Below are 18,387 nucleotides of genomic sequence, written 5' to 3' on the forward strand. Positions count from 1 at the left end.
AGTGCTGCAGGAATTTGTGGCGCCTTATTAATATAGGGAGGTAATAATACAATGTAGGAGTTTTGACACCTAAGGGGGCATACACATGTGACACTTTTGTGGGGCGCTTTTCTTTTTAATCTGTCTAGGTCCGCGGTTCTCAGCCTTGTTACTTTAGACTCCTTACAATTTTGTGCCCCCACAATGCTGCCATGTATAAGCTGTCTGCTGACTACACATGTGATGTGATGACCTTCTGCAGTAACTTGCTGGGGTCCTGTAATTATTTTTATTGTCTGATGGGGTCCCGGAGCAAAATAGTTTGAGGACCCCTGCTCTAATCACTTAGAAACTAAGCACACATCGCCAAAGTGTGTACGCCACATAGCGTTGGCAATGCACGGTCCTGCGCGTCGCCACCACTTGCTCAGATCTTTAGCGCATGCAGTCAAGAACTAGATAGATCTGCATGTGCATAAAGAATACAGCGGTTAGCACAGATCACTCAGCACACAGCACTATGGCCCTTATTCTGATGGTGCGGCCGGATCCGAATATGCGGCCAGCACCGTGCGTCCTAAACCCCGCCTTCCATACGGATCGCCAACTCCGGTAAGAAGCTGTCCGAACGGACCGCACGTGTATTTCTCATGAATACACCTCCTCCATCTCAGGGAACCTCCCCCATCATTCGATGGTCGCAGACCATCAAATGCAGGACCGAGTGGCCAGGCAGCTCCCGCAACCTCAGACCACACGGGCATTTCTCCGTGCAAAAGCAGGGATCTGGGCGGGCAGCTGACATCCGGCAATGTCATATGTCCGCCCCCTACACGTGCGTCATGGCCGCATTACCATACGTACGCCCAGCGTTTGCATGGGAACGCCCATGAAACGCGGGGTGTAAACATATGGTAATGAGCCCAAACAGCCCTTCACACCCCTCTCCACCCCCTGTTCGTAGTGTACACATTTCATGTGGAATGTGGCCGTGCGTCCCGCTCGCACATGCGCAGAGACGCCTCTGCACATGCGCAGACACAAAACATCGGCGGCACGAACGCACGCGGATATTACCACACCAACCAGAATAAGGGCCTATGTGTGTATAGGAGATCTAGCTAAGTGGGAAGCTCAAAGGGAATCACCTAGTCTACATCGCTCAGCATGTAGGCTAGGCAGAAATCACCACGTGTGTATGGGACTTAAGCATTTGGACTACTTCTAAATATTAATCCTATACATCAAAGTTAATAGGCTAATGAGACATAAATACAATACAAAAAACATAGGCAGCAGTACAGTGAACAGCCATGTATACCACCGTGTAGCCTTTAATGTACACCCTGTATTGCAGTTTGTTATAATAGAAATGCAATTAACAGACAAATGAGAAAAAAAGCACAACTTTAAAACTACACAAATAAGCATAAATAGGTTATATATTCTTCAGCCACATAAAAACTCATCATGCTCTCATATTTCCGAGAACGTTAGTACTTTAAAAGCATATAAATGTCATGTGACACGTTTGTTCCTTAAAAAAATAAAAATAAAATGACAATTCCCACTTTCTCTCTAACTGAAACATCTCCTCTGTTTATTAAAACCGATCGTTTCCTCTTTTGCTTCCTCTCCGTAGCTAGAAGTTAATACCAGTGTATTGAAATGCTAATCGGTACAGCTACTAATAGCCTGGACGAAAAGTGATGAAACACCATGCTCTTTTCTACAGACAAGTTGTAGATTCTTCATTGTAACTTTATACATTTAAAGCGGATTTAAATGATATTTACACAAATGTTTGCAATATGCCCTGTTACAGTAGTAATTAGTCCGTGGGATACTGCTTCTGGAACACAAATGAATCACAGGATAGTACTGGTTTTAGACTAAACATTTGTAAAATAAAGCAAGATAACAGGAGTCTTGCATACCACGTACCCTCTTTAGTGGAACTGTGCTGCGAAACCAGTTGTAATCCGGGGAGATTTTGATGGCTCCCATGCTGCAGAGTGGCAGGGCCGGCAGATCTGTGGGGAGAAGTGCAGGCATGTGATGAGTCAGTCTCAGGAGACACAGAATGCCATCACTTACACACAATGCCTCCCTTTCTGTGATAAAGTCCCTTATCTGCTCTACAGAGGAGATAGAAGATAATGGAGGTGCATTTCCACAGTGCGCACCTTAAACCAAGAAGTTCAAACACATTGTTCTGGGATGTGGCTAGCAAGGAAATGAAGCAGCGTTCCCATGCATCATCAAGCAGACAAGTGTTCAAACTCCACAGCAGTGAAACAGTTACAGCATCCAGTGGTTCAGATGTTCAATAGATTGTGAAATGCCTAGCAGATCACCACAATGTTGTATACTGTATGTAAGAAAGAGATCACAAGACAGACATGCTGTCAGGGATTAGCAATTGCATTTAGGGTAACCTATTTTTGCAATGGGGATAAGGACTTTGTAAGGAAAAGCAGTTTATAAATACTTTTTTTTGAGACGCTTCCATTCAGGCTTTCCTCTTGACTTTATGTAGAATGTGTGATGTGTTTCTTTACAAATATTATAAAACATTGTCATCTACACTGAGTGAAATGGTTATTATTGATCATAAAAGCATGTACTGCTAAGCCAGCCAGGGGCGTGTGCGTGCGTAATATATATATATATATATATATATATATATATATATATATATATATATATATATATATATATATTTATTTATTTTTTGTGGTAGGGACAGAGTGATTACTCTGCTAGCCTTCTCTGGAGGAACTACTAGTACTGGTGGAGATTATATTTGAGCACATAAATTTCTTTTGTTGGATGGACATACACTTACCCGAGAATTTAGGATCACCACTAAATTGATCCAGGGGAGGCTCATTGAGGTGCTTTTTGAACCACTTAATTATAGACCCTGTACAGGGCACACAACATAGTTGGAAGACCATAATTATTCAACTTATAGGTTGCCTATTAAGTCGATCCAGGGGAGGTAAATTGAAGAACCCCCAAGCTACATAATTTATAGGATTAAGGAAGTTACCCTTATACGTATATATATATATATATATATATATATATATATATATATATATATATATATATATATATATATATATATAAACCGCTCCAATCAATTTTGGGTATACCCCAGATAGAGACATACAATGCTATCATATCGATAATGAAAGATTGTCTTGTCATATTCCCCTGATGAAGTCTCTGTGAGACGAAACGCGATGGAATATTTCTACTTGCCGTTTTTACCCAATAATCCTGTGAAGACTAAATAAACAAGTGTTGGAAGAAATCTCCTTTTCACTTCATTTGGATTTGGATAACAATTATTGTATTTGGACATTAACATTTACACATTGGGCACCATAACCACTATTGTGTGATATACTTGGGTTTGGTTATTCCCTATCCCTCAGGGAATTTAGTGGTAAGGCTGCCATATCTTGATATACTAATACTGTTAATTTGGTGGTAGCGTGATTTGGAATTATATATATATATATATATATATATATATATATATATATATATATATATATATATATATATATATATATATATATATATATATATATATATATATAGTGTACGAAGTGCTGGCACTCTGTCCTTCCAAGGTCAATTACCGAGGTGCAGGAGAGGCAGGTATCATAGACAATGAATAACCTGCACCCATCGGGTTTCTTACTGGATCAATAATCACTCAGACGCCAAAGCTTTAAGCAACGTTTCGGGGGTTTATTCCCGTCCTCAGGCTTGTTACAAAAGAAATACAGTGCATACATCTACTTAAATACCTTCACCATCAGGTGTAGCTGTTTTCCACGCCCTCTGCTCACCTGCAACTTCTGGGAGTGTCTCTCACTCACTCCCTCAGCTGTGAACGGTGACGTCAGGCTAGGTCAATAGCACCACCAATATGTGTTACAAATGAGAAAAAACTGTTACCAAAAAAGTGAAAAAAAATATATGCATAATATATAAAAGTGTATATACAACAATACAGAATAATAAAAAGCAGAAGGGAGACCAATATGTTAGCGAATCTGTGGTGCTAGTATCATATAATCATTGCACATCGCTGGGCTGGAATGCATTCATATCATTGATCACAAAAATATGTTGTAACTAAGATGATCGTTTAACCCCTTGGGTTTCAAGGTTCCAAGGGTATGAATCCATTTAGTCTCACATTTTAAAAGCTTAAGGTATCTGTCCCCTCCACGGTTATCGTCAGGTATGTGGTCTATGATCATATGTCTTAGATTGGCTAGGCTATGCTTGGCTTCTGCAAAGTGTTTTGCAATCGGTTGGTCCACCGATTTGCCATTGATTGCCGCTCTGATGGAACATCGATGCATCCCCATGCGCTCTTTGAATGTGCGCATGGTTTTGCCTACATAGCAAAGCCCGCACGGACATTTGATCAAATAGACCACGTATGCTGTAGAACAGGTTACATTGAATTTAACATTAAACCTTTGACCTGTATGAGGGTGGCAAAAAAATTTTCCACAATCATATGGCTGCATGTCACGCAGCCTGTACATTTGTGACAACCCACAAATTTCTTAGTAGTAATACTCAATTGCCGGGTGACATCAGTATGAACCAACCAGTCCCTGATGTTCCTCCCTCTTTTATAGCAATTTCTGATGGTAGAAAATGTCATGCTCTTAAATTCTGTTTGTATTACTGGCCAATTGTGTTTGGCAGTGGTGTTAATACCTGTGGAGGCGGTGTTGTACTGTTGGACCCAATTCATGGAGTCCATAGTTGTCTGTTGTACCTTAGATTTAAGAGTGTCATCCCTAGGCATGACTTCAACTCTTTCTCTAGCTGAGCTAATTAATTTGTTATTATACCCTCTGTTATGGAATTGTGTCGACATATCATCCAATGTCGACTTCAGGGTGTTGGGATCACTGGTGATTCTCTTGGCTCGCAAAAACTGAGAAAAAGGAAGACTGCGGATAGTCGACACCGGATGAAAACTATCCGCTCGCAGCAGAGTATTTTTATCAGTTTTTTTTAGTGTAAAGACTGGTCACAATTTGGTTGTTATAAACACTGATGGTTACATCTAAGTAATCTATGGATTCCAGGCTCATAGATGACGTGAACTTGATTGGACAGTCTTGTGTGTTGACATATTCAAGTAAGTCGATAAATTCATCGTGTCGACCTGTCCAAAAAAGTATCACGTCATCTATGTAGCGCTTATAGTACAACACCTTATCTCTCACATCTCTGTTGAGAAAAAAATCTTTATCAATCTGTGCCATAAAGCCATTGGCATATGTGGGTGACACATTCGACCCCATTGAGACCCCGGTGAGTTGGAGGTAATATTTATTATTGAAGTAAAAGAAATTTCGTTTCAATACTAACTCTAACAACTGTATAAAAAATACTGGGTCCGGGCCTTTGTACATGGGGTTGTTGGAGATCAGGTTTTTAATGGCTAATAAGCCGTCAGTATGCGGTATGTTCGTATATAAGCTGGTGATATCTAGGGTAATTAGCCAGGTATTGTCTGGGATATCACCCAGCTCACGTAACGATAAAAGCAGGTCCGTGGTGTCCCGAAGGTATGTGTCACCCGCCTGGACGCAAGGCTGCAAGAAATAATCCAAGTATTTAGAAATATTGCTGTATAAATGAGTCTCTTGCAGAAACAATAGGGCGTCCAGGCGGGTTAACCATATCCTTGTGGACTTTGGGGAGTGTGTACAGGAGAGGCACCCTGGGGTTGTCCACTTTAAGAAAATCAAACGTATCCTGATCTATGATTTTATCAGTAAAAGCTTTAGTTAATACCATATCAATTTCCTTTTTAAAGGCATCAGACGGGTTATTTTCTAACCAAGAATATACGTTGGCATCCCCCAATTGTCTATAGATCTCATTACAATATTTATCAATGCCCATTACCACAACTGCCCCGCCTTTATCAGCTGGCCTTATACAGATATCTTTGTACTCACTCAGATTTCTGAGGGCAGTCCATTGTTCTTTATTCAAGTTATTCCGGAATTTCTTCCTTGCAGATGCATCTTTATTAACTTGTACATCCAGGACACGCATAAAGGCAGATATGGCAGTGTTTGTAGAATAGGGATCAAACTTGGATTTGCGTTTGAATTGGTGTTTTGTATTGTCCACTGGGGTGACAGGTTTATCATTAAAGAATTCACGAAGGTGGAGTTGTCGCTGTAGAAATTGGCAATCAATTTTTTAAATCAAGGTATTGAAGTTGGTTGTTGGCACATAACCCAGGCCTTTGTTAAGTACTTGTAATTCCAATGTCGACAGATTTCTTGAAGGAAGATTATAGACTACTTCGTTGTCTTGCGTCCCCTGGCGACGCTTCTCTTTCCACTTTTTGCCCTCCCCTGCGGGTTGGTCTTTTTTGGAGGTGTCGCGGAGCCCGCGGGTTCTCACCCCTAAAGGGGGTTTATTCATGTTGGAGGGACCTTCACGTGGATCTGTTTCTTCTCCAGATGATGTGAATCTGTCGCTAGAATTGTGCCCTGATCTTTGAGGTCTGTATCTGCTCCGGTTCCATGTCGGTTTATCCCTATTACCGGATAACCAGCGATAAACGTTATGTTCTTCATAATCGCGGTTTACAGTATAAAATTTTTGTTTTTTAAAGGCAATCAATTCTTGTTTGTAATTTTGTACTTGTGTGTCCAATTTATCAAGCCATTTTGCAGGCATTTCTTTCTTGATAAAGTCATTATGTTCACCTACAAACAGGTTAATCTTTTCTTGAATTGCTTTCAGTTCCTTAGCAGACTCTTCCACTACTAAAGTCATCATGTCAATGGAGCACTTATTCAAGATCGCAACCCACTTGCGTATAAATTCCTTGTTATGTCGACCTATGGTCGGGGTATTGCGAACCCTGAAACCCCTGGGTATTTTTTTCGCTCTGATGTATTCAGATAAAGTAATACCATGCAAAAGGAAATCAGTCTCTTTTTTCCTAAGACGGAAAAGCATGTTATGGATTTCATCAGTGGTAATACCCCCTGCTGTCTCTCTCAGTCTCTGTGTGAATAGCGCTGCCTCCACCTCCACGTCGGAGAAGCTGAAAGTCTCACCGACGGGGGTTTCACTCCAGGAGAAGCCGCTGGCTTGATCCATGATGTTATAGGAGTGCTGGTCACAGGTACACTGGCGCTTTTTTGGAAGGTGAGATCAGGTGTCCACTGTGGTAAGGTGATCGCAGATACAGCTTCCTGGCTCACGTGTGTCGACGCTGGGTGTCCACTGCGGTTACACAGATGATTGCGCCGCAGTTTCCCAGCTTGTAATGAATGGTAGATTCAAGTAATGGTTCCAGTCCTGTTCACTGACACAGCTGTGTCAATCCTTTGGGAACAGCAAGTCCCATAAGTAACTGTGAGGTACCTTGATATTAGCGGGAGGTGCTGTCAGCTCGGAGATGCACAGGATTGCTGTGTTCCACTCCTATGCAGTGTACGAAGTGCTGGCACTCTGTCCTTCCAAGGTCAATTACCGAGGTGCAGGAGAGGCAGGTATCATAGACAATGAATAACCTGCACCCATCGGGTTTCTTACTGGATCAATAATCACTCAGACGCCAAAGCTTTAAGCAACGTTTCGGGGGTTTATTCCCGTCCTCAGGCTTGTTACAAAAGAAATACAGTGCATACATCTACTTAAATACCTTCACCATCAGGTGTAGCTGTTTTCACACAGAGACTGAGAGAGACAGCAGGGGGTATTACCACTGATGAAATCCATAACATGCTTTTCCGTCTTAGGAAAAAAGAGACTGATTTCCTTTTGCATGGTATTACTTTATCTGAATACATCAGAGCGAAAAAAATACCCAGGGGTTTCAGGGTTCGCAATACCCCGACCATAGGTCGACATAACAAGGAATTTATACGCAAGTGGATTGCGATCTTGAATAAGTGCTCCATTGACATGATGACTTTAGTAGTGGAAGAGTCTGCTAAGGAACTGAAAGCAATTCAAGAAAAGATCAACCTGTTTGTAGGTGAACATAATGACTTTATCAAGAAAGAAATGCCTGCAAAATGGCTTGATAAATTGGACACACAAGTACAAAATTACAAACAAGAATTGATTGCCTTTAAAAAACAAAAATTTGATACTGTAAACCGCGATTATGAAGAACATAACGTTTATCGCTGGTTATCCGGTAATAGGGATAAACCGACATGGAACCGGAGCAGATACAGACCTCAAAGATCAGGGCACAATTCTAGCGACAGATTCACATCATCTGGAGAAGAAACAGATCCACGTGAAGGTCCCTCCAACATGAATAAACCCCCTTTAGGGGTGAGAACCCGCGGGCTCCGCGACACCTCCAAAAAAGACCAACCCGCAGGGGAGGCAAAAAGTGGAAAGAGAAGCGTCGCCAGGGGACGCAAGACAACAAAGTAGTCTATAATCTTTCTTCAAGAAATCTGTCGACATTGGAATTACAAGTACTTAACAAAGGCCTGGGTTATGTGCCAACAACCAACTTCAATACCTTGGATTGGAAAATTGATTGCCAATTTCTACAGCGACAACTCCACCTTCGTGAATTCTTTAATGATAAACCTGTCACCCCAGTGGACAATACAAAACACCAATTCAAACGCAAATCCAAGTTTGATCCCTATTCTACAAACACTGCCATATCTGCCTTTATGCGTGTCCTGGATGTACAAGTTAATAAAGATGCATCTGCAAGGAAGAAATTCCGGAATAACTTGAATAAAGAACAATGGACTGCCCTCAGAAATCTGAGGGAGTACAAAGATATCTGTATAAGGCCAGCTGATAAAGGCGGGGCAGTTGTGGTAATGGACATTGATAAATATTGTAATGAGATCTATAGACAATTGGGGGATGCCAACGTATATTCTTTGTTAGAAAATAACCCGTCTGATGCCTTTAAAAAGGAAATTGATATGGTATTAACTAAAGCTTTTACTGATAAAATCATAGATCAGGATACGTTTGATTTTCTTAAAGTGGACAACCCCAGGGTGCCTCTCCTGTACACACTCCCCAAAGTCCACAAGGATATGGTTAACCCGCCTGGACGCCCTATTGTTTCTGCAAGAGACTCATTATACAGCAATATTCTAAATACTTGGATTATTTCTTGCAGCCTTGCGTCCAGGCGGGTGACACATACCTTCGGGACACCACGGACCTGCTTTTATCGTTACGTGAGCTGGGTGATATCCCAGACAATACCTGGCTAATTACCCTAGATATCACCAGCTTATATACAAACATACCGCATACTGACGGCTTATTAGCCATTAAAAACCTGATCTCCAACAACCCCATGTACAAAGGCCCGGACCCAGTATTTTTTATACAGTTGTTAGAGTTAGTATTGAAACGAAATTTCTTTTACTTCAATAATATTACCTCCAACTCACCGGGGTCTCAATGGGGTCGAATGTGTCACCCACATATGCCAATGGCTTTATGGCACAGATTGATAAAGATTTTTTTCTCAACAGAGATGTGAGAGATAAGGTATTGTACTATAAGCGCTACATAGATGACGTGATACTTTTTTGGACAGGTCGACACGATGAATTTATCGACTTACTTGAATATGTCAACACACAAGACTGTCCAATCAAGTTCACGTCATCTATGAGCCTGGAATCCATAGATTACTTAGATGTAACCATCAGTGTTTATAACAACCAAATTGTGACCAGTCTTTACACTAAAAAAACCTGATAAAAATACTCTGCTGCGAGCGGATAGTTTTCATCCGGTGTCGACTATCCGCAGTCTTCCTTTTTCTCAGTTTTTGCGAGCCAAGAGAATCACCAGTGATCCCAACACCCTGAAGTCGACATTGGATGATATGTCGACACAATTCCATAACAGAGGGTATAATAACCGATTAATTAGCTCAGCTAGAGAAAGAGTTGAAGTCATGCCTAGGGATGACACTCTTAAATCTAAGGTACAACAGACAACTATGGACTCCATGAATTGGGTCCAACAGTACAACACCGCCTCCACAGGTATTAACACCACTGCCAAACACAATTGGCCAGTAATACAAACAGAATTTAAGAGCATGAAATTTTCTACCATCAGAAATTGCTATAAAAGAGGGAGGAACATCAGGGACTGGTTGGTTCATACTGATTTCACCCGGCAATTGAGTATTACTACTAAGAAATTTGTGGGTTGTCACAAATGTACAGGCTGCGTGACATGCAGCCATATGATTGTGGAAAAAATTTTTGCCACCCTCATACAGGTCAAAGGTTTAATGTTAAATTCAATGTAACCTGTTCTACAGCATACGTGGTCTATTTGATCAAATGTCCGTGCGGGCTTTGCTATGTAGGCAAAACCATGCGCACATTCAAAGAGCGCATGGGGATGCATCGATGTTCCATCAGAGCGGCAATCAATGGCAAATCGGTGGACCAACCGATTGCAAAACACTTTGCAGAAGGCAAGCATTGCCTAGCCAATCTAAGACATATGATCAGACGCCAAAGCTTTAAGCAACGTTTCGGGGGTTTATTCCCATCCTCAGGCTTGTTACAAAAGAAATACAGTGCATACATCTACTTAAATACCTTCACCATCAGGTGTATCTGTTTTCACACAGAGACTGAGAGAGACAGCAGGGGGTATTACCACTGATGAAATCCATAACATGCTTTTCCGTCTTAGGAAAAAAGAGACTGATTTCCTTTTGCATGGTATTACTTTATCTGAATACATCAGAGCGAAAAAAATACCCAGGGGTTTCAGGGTTCGCAATACCCCGACCATAGGTCGACATAACAAGGAATTTATACGCAAGTGGATTGCGATCTTGAATAAGTGCTCCATTGACATGATGACTTTAGTAGTGGAAGAGTCTGCTAAGGAACTGAAAGCAATTCAAGAAAAGATCAACCTGTTTGTAGGTGAACATAATGACTTTATCAAGAAAGAAATGCCTGCAAAATGGCTTGATAAATTGGACACACAAGTACAAAATTACAAACAAGAATTGATTGCCTTTAAAAAACAAAAATTTGATACTGTAAACCGCGATTATGAAGAACATAACGTTTATCGCTGGTTATCCGGTAATAGGGATAAACCGACATGGAACCGGAGCAGATACAGACCTCAAAGATCAGGGCACAATTCTAGCGACAGATTCACATCATCTGGAGAAGAAACAGATCCACGTGAAGGTCCCTCCAACATGAATAAACCCCCTTTAGGGGTGAGAACCCGGGGGCTCCGCGACACCTCCAAAAAAGACCAACCCGCAGGGGAGGCAAAAAGTGGAAAGAGAAGCGTCGCCAGGGGACGCAAGACAACAAAGTAGTCTATAATCTTTCTTCAAGAAATCTGTCGACATTGGAATTACAAGTACTTAACAAAGGCCTGGGTTATGTGCCAACAACCAACTTCAATACCTTGGATTGGAAAATTGATTGCCAATTTCTACAGCGACAACTCCACCTTCGTGAATTCTTTAATGATAAACCTGTCACCCCAGTGGACAATACAAAACACCAATTCAAACGCAAATCCAAGTTTGATCCCTATTCTACAAACACTGCCATATCTGCCTTTATGCGTGTCCTGGATGTACAAGTTAATAAAGATGCATCTGCAAGGAAGAAATTCCGGAATAACTTGAATAAAGAACAATGGACTGCCCTCAGAAATCTGAGGGAGTACAAAGATATCTGTATAAGGCCAGCTGATAAAGGCGGGGCAGTTGTGGTAATGGACATTGATAAATATTGTAATGAGATCTATAGACAATTGGGGGATGCCAACGTATATTCTTTGTTAGAAAATAACCCGTCTGATGCCTTTAAAAAGGAAATTGATATGGTATTAACTAAAGCTTTTACTGATAAAATCATAGATCAGGATACGTTTGATTTTCTTAAAGTGGACAACCCCAGGGTGCCTCTCCTGTACACACTCCCCAAAGTCCACAAGGATATGGTTAACCCGCCTGGACGCCCTATTGTTTCTGCAAGAGACTCATTATACAGCAATATTCTAAATACTTGGATTATTTCTTGCAGCCTTGCGTCCAGGCGGGTGACACATACCTTCGGGACACCACGGACCTGCTTTTATCGTTACGTGAGCTGGGTGATATCCCAGACAATACCTGGCTAATTACCCTAGATATCACCAGCTTATATACGAACATACCGCATACTGACGGCTTATTAGCCATTAAAAACCTGATCTCCAACAACCCCATGTACAAAGGCCCGGAACCCAGTATTTTTTATACAGTTGTTAGAGTTAGTATTGAAACGAAATTTCTTTTACTTCAATAATATTACCTCCAACTCACCGGGGTCTCAATGGGGTCGAATGTGTCACCCACATATGCCAATGGCTTTATGGCACAGATTAATAAAGATTTTTTTCTCAACAGAGATGTGAGAGATAAGGTATTGTACTATAAGCGCTACATAGATGACGTGATACTTTTTTGGACAGGTCGACACGATGAATTTATCGACTTACTTGAATATGTCAACACACAAGACTGTCCAATCAAGTTCACGTCATCTATGAGCCTGGAATCCATAGATTACTTAGATGTAACCATCAGTGTTTATAACAACCAAATTGTGACCAGTCTTTACACTAAAAAAACTGATAAAAATACTCTGCTGCGAGCGGATAGTTTTCATCCGGTGTCGACTATCCGCAGTCTTCCTTTTTCTCAGTTTTTGCGAGCCAAGAGAATCACCAGTGATCCCAACACCCTGAAGTCGACATTGGATGATATGTCGACACAATTCCATAACAGAGGGTATAATAACAAATGGTACTTATGTAGTATCTGGGCTGCCGATTTCTAAATCGGGTACATCGCATCGCATCGCATGCGACCATCGGATGCGATGCGATGCGATGACCCGATTTTTCCATAGGAATCAATGTTAAAATGGACTGAGTCCATTTTAACATGGAATTCAATGGGAAAAAGGGGTCCTTTTCATACCCCTACTATCCAAGTGGGCATGGAGTTGGATATAAACCTGTGGCGAGCGTAGCGAGCCACCGAGCCCGAAGCGTGGCGAGCGTAGCGAGCCCCGCGAGGGGACACAGAATACCGTTCGCTCGCCACGCTTCGGGCTCGGTGGCTCGCTGCGCTCGCCACAGGTTTATATCCAACTCCATGCCCACTTGGATAGTAGGGGTATGAAAAGGACCCCTTTTTCCCATTGAATTCCATGTTAAAATGGACTCAGTCCATTTTAACATTGATTCCTATGGAAAAATCGGGTCATCGCATCCGATGGTCGCATGCGATGCGATGCGATGCGATATCGCATCGCATCGCATCTGATTGTATGCCTTAACTTAAGGCATACAATCAAAAAATCGGCAGCCCAGATACTACATAAGTACCTAACAAATTAATTAGCTCAGCTAGAGAAAGAGTTGAAGTCATGCCTAGGGATGACACTCTTAAATCTAAGGTACAACAGACAACTATGGACTCCATGAATTGGGTCCAACAGTACAACACCGCCTCCACAGGTATTAACACCACTGCCAAACACAATTGGCCAGTAATACAAACAGAATTTAAGAGCATGAAATTTTCTACCATCAGGAATTGCTATAAAAGAGGGAGGAACATCAGGGACTGGTTGGTTCATACTGATTTCACCCGGCAATTGAGTATTACTACTAAGAAATTTGTGGGTTGTCACAAATGTACAGGCTGCGTGACATGCAGCCATATGATTGTGGAAATTTTTTTTGCCACCCTCATACAGGTCAAAGGTTTAATGTTAAATTCAATGTAACCTGTTCTACAGCATACGTGGTCTATTTGATCAAATGTCCGTGCGGGCTTTGCTATGTAGGCAAAACCATGCGCACATTCAAAGAGCGCATGGGGATGCATCGATGTTCCATCAGAGCGGCAATCAATGGCAAATCAGTGGACCAACCGATTGCAAAACACTTTGCAGAAGGCAAGCATAGCCTAGCCAATCTAAGACATATGATCATAGACCACATACCTGACGATAACCGTGGAGGGGACAGACACCTTAAGCTTTTAAAATGTGAGACTAAATGGATTCATACCCTTGGAACCTTGAAACCCAAGGGGTTAAACGATCATCTTAGTTACAACATATTTTTGTGATCAATGATATGAATGCATTCCAGCCCAGCGATGTGCAATGATTATATGATACTAGCACCACAGATTCACTAACATATTGGTCTCCCTTCTGCTTTTTATTATTCTGTATTGTTGTATATACACTTTTATATATTATGCATATATTTTTTTTCACTAAAGTATTCTTTTGTTTTTCCTTTTTTGGTAACAGTTTTTTCTCATTTGTAACACATATTGGTGGTGCTATTGACCTAGCCTGACGTCACCGTTCACAGCTGAGGGAGTGAGTGAGAGACACTCCCAGAAGTTGCAGGTGAGCAGAGGGCGTGGAAAACAGCTACACCTGATGGTGAAGGTATTTAAGTAGATGTATGCACTGTATTTCTTTTGTAACAAGCCTGAGGACGGGAATAAACCCCCGAAACGTTGCTTAAAGCTTTGGCGTCTGAGTGATTATTGATCCAGTAAGAAACCCGATGGGTGCAGGTTATTCATTGTCTATATCTATATATATATATATATATATATATATATATATATATATATATATATATATATATATATCTATATATAGATCTATATATCTATATATAGATCTATATCTATATATATATTTATTTTTTGTGGCAGGGACAGTATATTTCCACATGAGGGTAATGTGGAAGATACAGGTTTTAGAGCAGCAGGATAATTGGTTTCAGTCCAGGATTCCTAAACTGAGGTGATCAAGGTTTTGGCTGATTAGAAGCACCTGTGGCTTTCGGTTAGATGTGTGTCCAGGGCAGGTCATTGCTCCCAATGCTGAAAAGCAGTTGGGTGATAGTACGGTAATGTGATATTATGTTAGGTGCTATGGAGCGTACCCTGACTGTGAAATCTGTGGAAAACCCTGCGATGCTGTAATCTTGCTTGCTGAGCTGTTAACCTGGTATATATTAACCTAATTGTGATCACATCTTCTAATGCACCCCAACGTGACAGATGTTTTCCTAGGTGTCTAATAGCAGATATACTTGCTGCTGTTGTGCCCAATTGTTCTATCAGGCGCCCTTTAATTAAAGCGTCTATTTAAAAAAAAAAAAAAAAAAATAGAGCTTATATATCCCCTTACCGACACAGCCTGTTTTTGCCTTCCTGACAGAGCCCTTTTTTTCAAATCTGACATGTATCACTTAAGTGGGGATAACTTTATTTTGCTTTTACTTATCCCAGTGATTTTTAGATTGTTTTCTCGTGACACATTGTACTTCAAGTTAGTGGTAAATTTGGGTCGATACAGTCTGTGTTTTTTTGTGAAAAATACCAAAATGTCGTAAAAAAATGGAAAATTTTGCAATTTGCAAAATGTTAAATTTTCTGCTTGTGAGACAAATAATCATACCACTCAAAATAGTTAATAACGAACATAGACCATATGTCTACTTTATGTTTCCATCATTATTTCAACCTCCTTTTAATTTTTTTGGACACTAGGAGGCTTAAAATATGAATAGCAAATTCTCAAATTTTCAAGAAAATTTCAAACACTGATTTTTTTAGGGACCAGTTCAGTTCTGATGTGACTTTGAGGGACTTGTATGTGAGACACCCCCATAAATGATGCCATTTCAAAAACTGCACCCATCACAGTATTCAAAACAGCATTTTGGAAGTTTGTTAACCCTTTAGGTGTTTCACAGGAATTAAAACAAAGTGTAGGTGAAATTTGAAAATTTCATTTTTTTTTGCAGATTTTCAATTTTAATACATTTTTCTAAGGAACACAGTAGATTTTACTAGAGAAATGTGACTAAAAATTGATTCCCCCAATTCTTTTGTTTTCATAAATATCCTATATGTGGCCCTAGTGTGCACGTTGACCAAACCACAGGCTTCATAATAGAAGGAGCACCTACTTGATTTTGGAGCCTCCTTTTTATGAGATTATTTTTTAGGCACCATGTAGGTTTCTAGGCACCATAAGATGCTAAAAGTTAGGAACCCCCCCACAAGTGACCCCATTTTGCAAACTACACCTCTCAGGGAATTCAACTAGGGGTATAGTGTACATTTCAAACACCCAGGGGTTTCACCAATTGTGGTACAACTGGGCTGTGAAAATGAAAAATTAAATTTTTTACACAAAAATGCAGTTCTGGCTCAAAATTTTTCATTTTCACAAGGAATGAAGGAGACAAAGCACCCCAAAATCTGTGCCCCAATTTCTCCCGAGTACGGCAATGCCTCATATGTGACCAAAAAATACCATTTGGGTGCATGGCAGGACTCAGAAGGGAAGGAGTGATATTTGGATTTTGCCGCACAGATTCTGGTGGAATGAATGGTGGGTGCTATGTCGCATTAGCAAGACCCCCGAAGCACCAATACAGTGGAACCCCCCCACAAGTGACCCCATTTTGCAAACTACACCCCTCAGGGAATTCATCTAGGGGTATAGTGTACATTTCAAACCCCCAGGGGTTTCACCAATTGTGGTACAACTGGGCTGTGAAAATGAAAAATTACATTTTTTTTACTCAAAAATGCAGTTCCGGCTCAAAATTTTTCATTTTCACAAGGAATGAAGGAGACAAAGCAACCCAAAATCTGTGCCCCAATTTCTCCCGAGTACGGCAATGCCTCATATGTGACCAAAAAATGGCAGGACTCATAAGGGAAGGAGTGATATTTGGATTTTGCAGCACGGATTCTGGTGGAATGAATGGTGGGTGCTATGTCGCATTAGCAAGACCCCCGAAGCACGGTGAAATGATGAACCTAATAATCCATAGATGTGTGGTATATTTTAAAGCACTCCTTCATACATAGGCCGGGTTTGTCGGGGCAAGTTTCACAGTGGAAAATAGTTTGCTTTCATATTCCCTTTTTATAGCAAACTTTGCACCTTTTTTGTGTCCTGCCCTTTTTTCCAGTGGAGGGGATTTCGTTAGGAAAATGCTGCCCTGATACAATACGGGGGCCAGTACTAGAAGTACTGGGGCCCTCTGCCTGCTGGTTCCCAAATATTAGGCCCTTTATGACTTCCTCTTGAAAGTGCATAAATGTCCCCGTCTGGCTGGTAGAACGGAATAGTACGTAAGCGTTATACAGTGCCATCTGGATGATATACACGGCCAGCTTCTTATACCATATTTTTGTTTTCCGCAGGGCACTGTACGGCTTCAGTACCTGATCTGAAAGATCCACTCCGCCAATGTACTTATTGTAATCAAGGATACAAATAGGTTTTGAGGTGTGGGTACTGGTACCTCGTACAGGGACGGAGGTGGTACTGTCTCCGTGAATTGTTGTCAGTATAAGGACATCCCTCTTGTCCTTATATTTGACCAACAACATATTTTCGGTGCATATTCCCCTGCTTTCACCCTTTCTCAGTAATTGGGCAACGTGCGTTTTTGGGAGGCCTCTTTGGTTCTTGCGCACAGTACCGCAAGCTGCTGTACCTCTTGAACCAAGGGCCTTAAACAGGGGGATGCTGGTGTAAAAGTTATCCACATAGAGGTGATAACCCTTATCCAGGAAGGGGTGCACTAAATCCCAGACAATCTTTCCACTAACACCTACGAGGGAGGGGGGGCATTCTGGCGGTTCAATTCTTGTGTCCTTCCCTTCATATACCCTAAATCTGTGGGTGTACCCTGAGGTACTTTCGCACAGCTTATACATTTTTATGCCATACCTTGCCCTCTTATTGGGAAGGTACTGGCGGAATTTAACCCTTCCTTTAAAATGTATAAGTGACTCGTCTACACAAATGAATTTTTGGGGGATGTACATCTCAGCAAATTTGGCGCTGAAATGATCAATGACCGGCCTGACTTTGAATAGCCGGTCAAAGGTGGGATCATCTCTGGGTGGGCACTGTGCATTATCGTTGTAATGCAAAAATTTAAGGATCGTCTCAAAACGAGTCCGGGTCATGGCCATACGATGAAGTGGGGTGCTGTACAGAACATCTGTACTCCAATATTGCCTAATTTCTGGCTTTTTAACTATGCCCATATGTAACACCAGACCCCAAAACGTCATCATCTCTACTGCATCTACAGGGGTCCACCTAGCAAATGATGACGTGGGGTTTTGGGCAATAAACTGCTGGGCATATAAATTACTTTGGTCCACCATTAAATTTATAAAATCATCAGAGAAAAAGACTTTGAAAAAGTCAATTTCTTTGAGGCCTGTACTATCAAATTGGATTCCTGGGT

At 41.2% G+C, this 18,387-nt stretch overlaps 1 protein-coding gene across 3 annotated transcripts in view; it reads right to left on the reverse strand.

Annotated features, from left to right (window-relative positions):
* The window catches only part of SPG21 (SPG21 abhydrolase domain containing, maspardin), a 38,545-nt gene that overhangs the window by 12,546 nt on the left and 7,612 nt on the right, over positions 1-18,387 (reverse strand). For 2 of the 3 annotated variants that reach the window (XM_083184301.1, XM_083184300.1), the window contains exon 2: positions 1,924-2,012. In XM_083184301.1, the coding sequence (XP_083040427.1) occupies positions 1,924-1,986 (63 nt within the window). In that variant the 5' untranslated portion in view covers positions 1,987-2,012. Of the gene's footprint in view, positions 1-1,923; positions 2,013-3,848; positions 3,904-18,387 lie in introns of those variants that run through there. The other variant, XM_083184302.1, reaches the window with a different exon arrangement.

This window comes from Crinia signifera, chromosome 4, assembly GCF_055691185.1.
Source record: "Crinia signifera chromosome 4, ASM5569118v1, whole genome shotgun sequence".
In the NCBI taxonomy this organism is placed as follows: domain Eukaryota; kingdom Metazoa; phylum Chordata; class Amphibia; order Anura; family Myobatrachidae; genus Crinia; species Crinia signifera.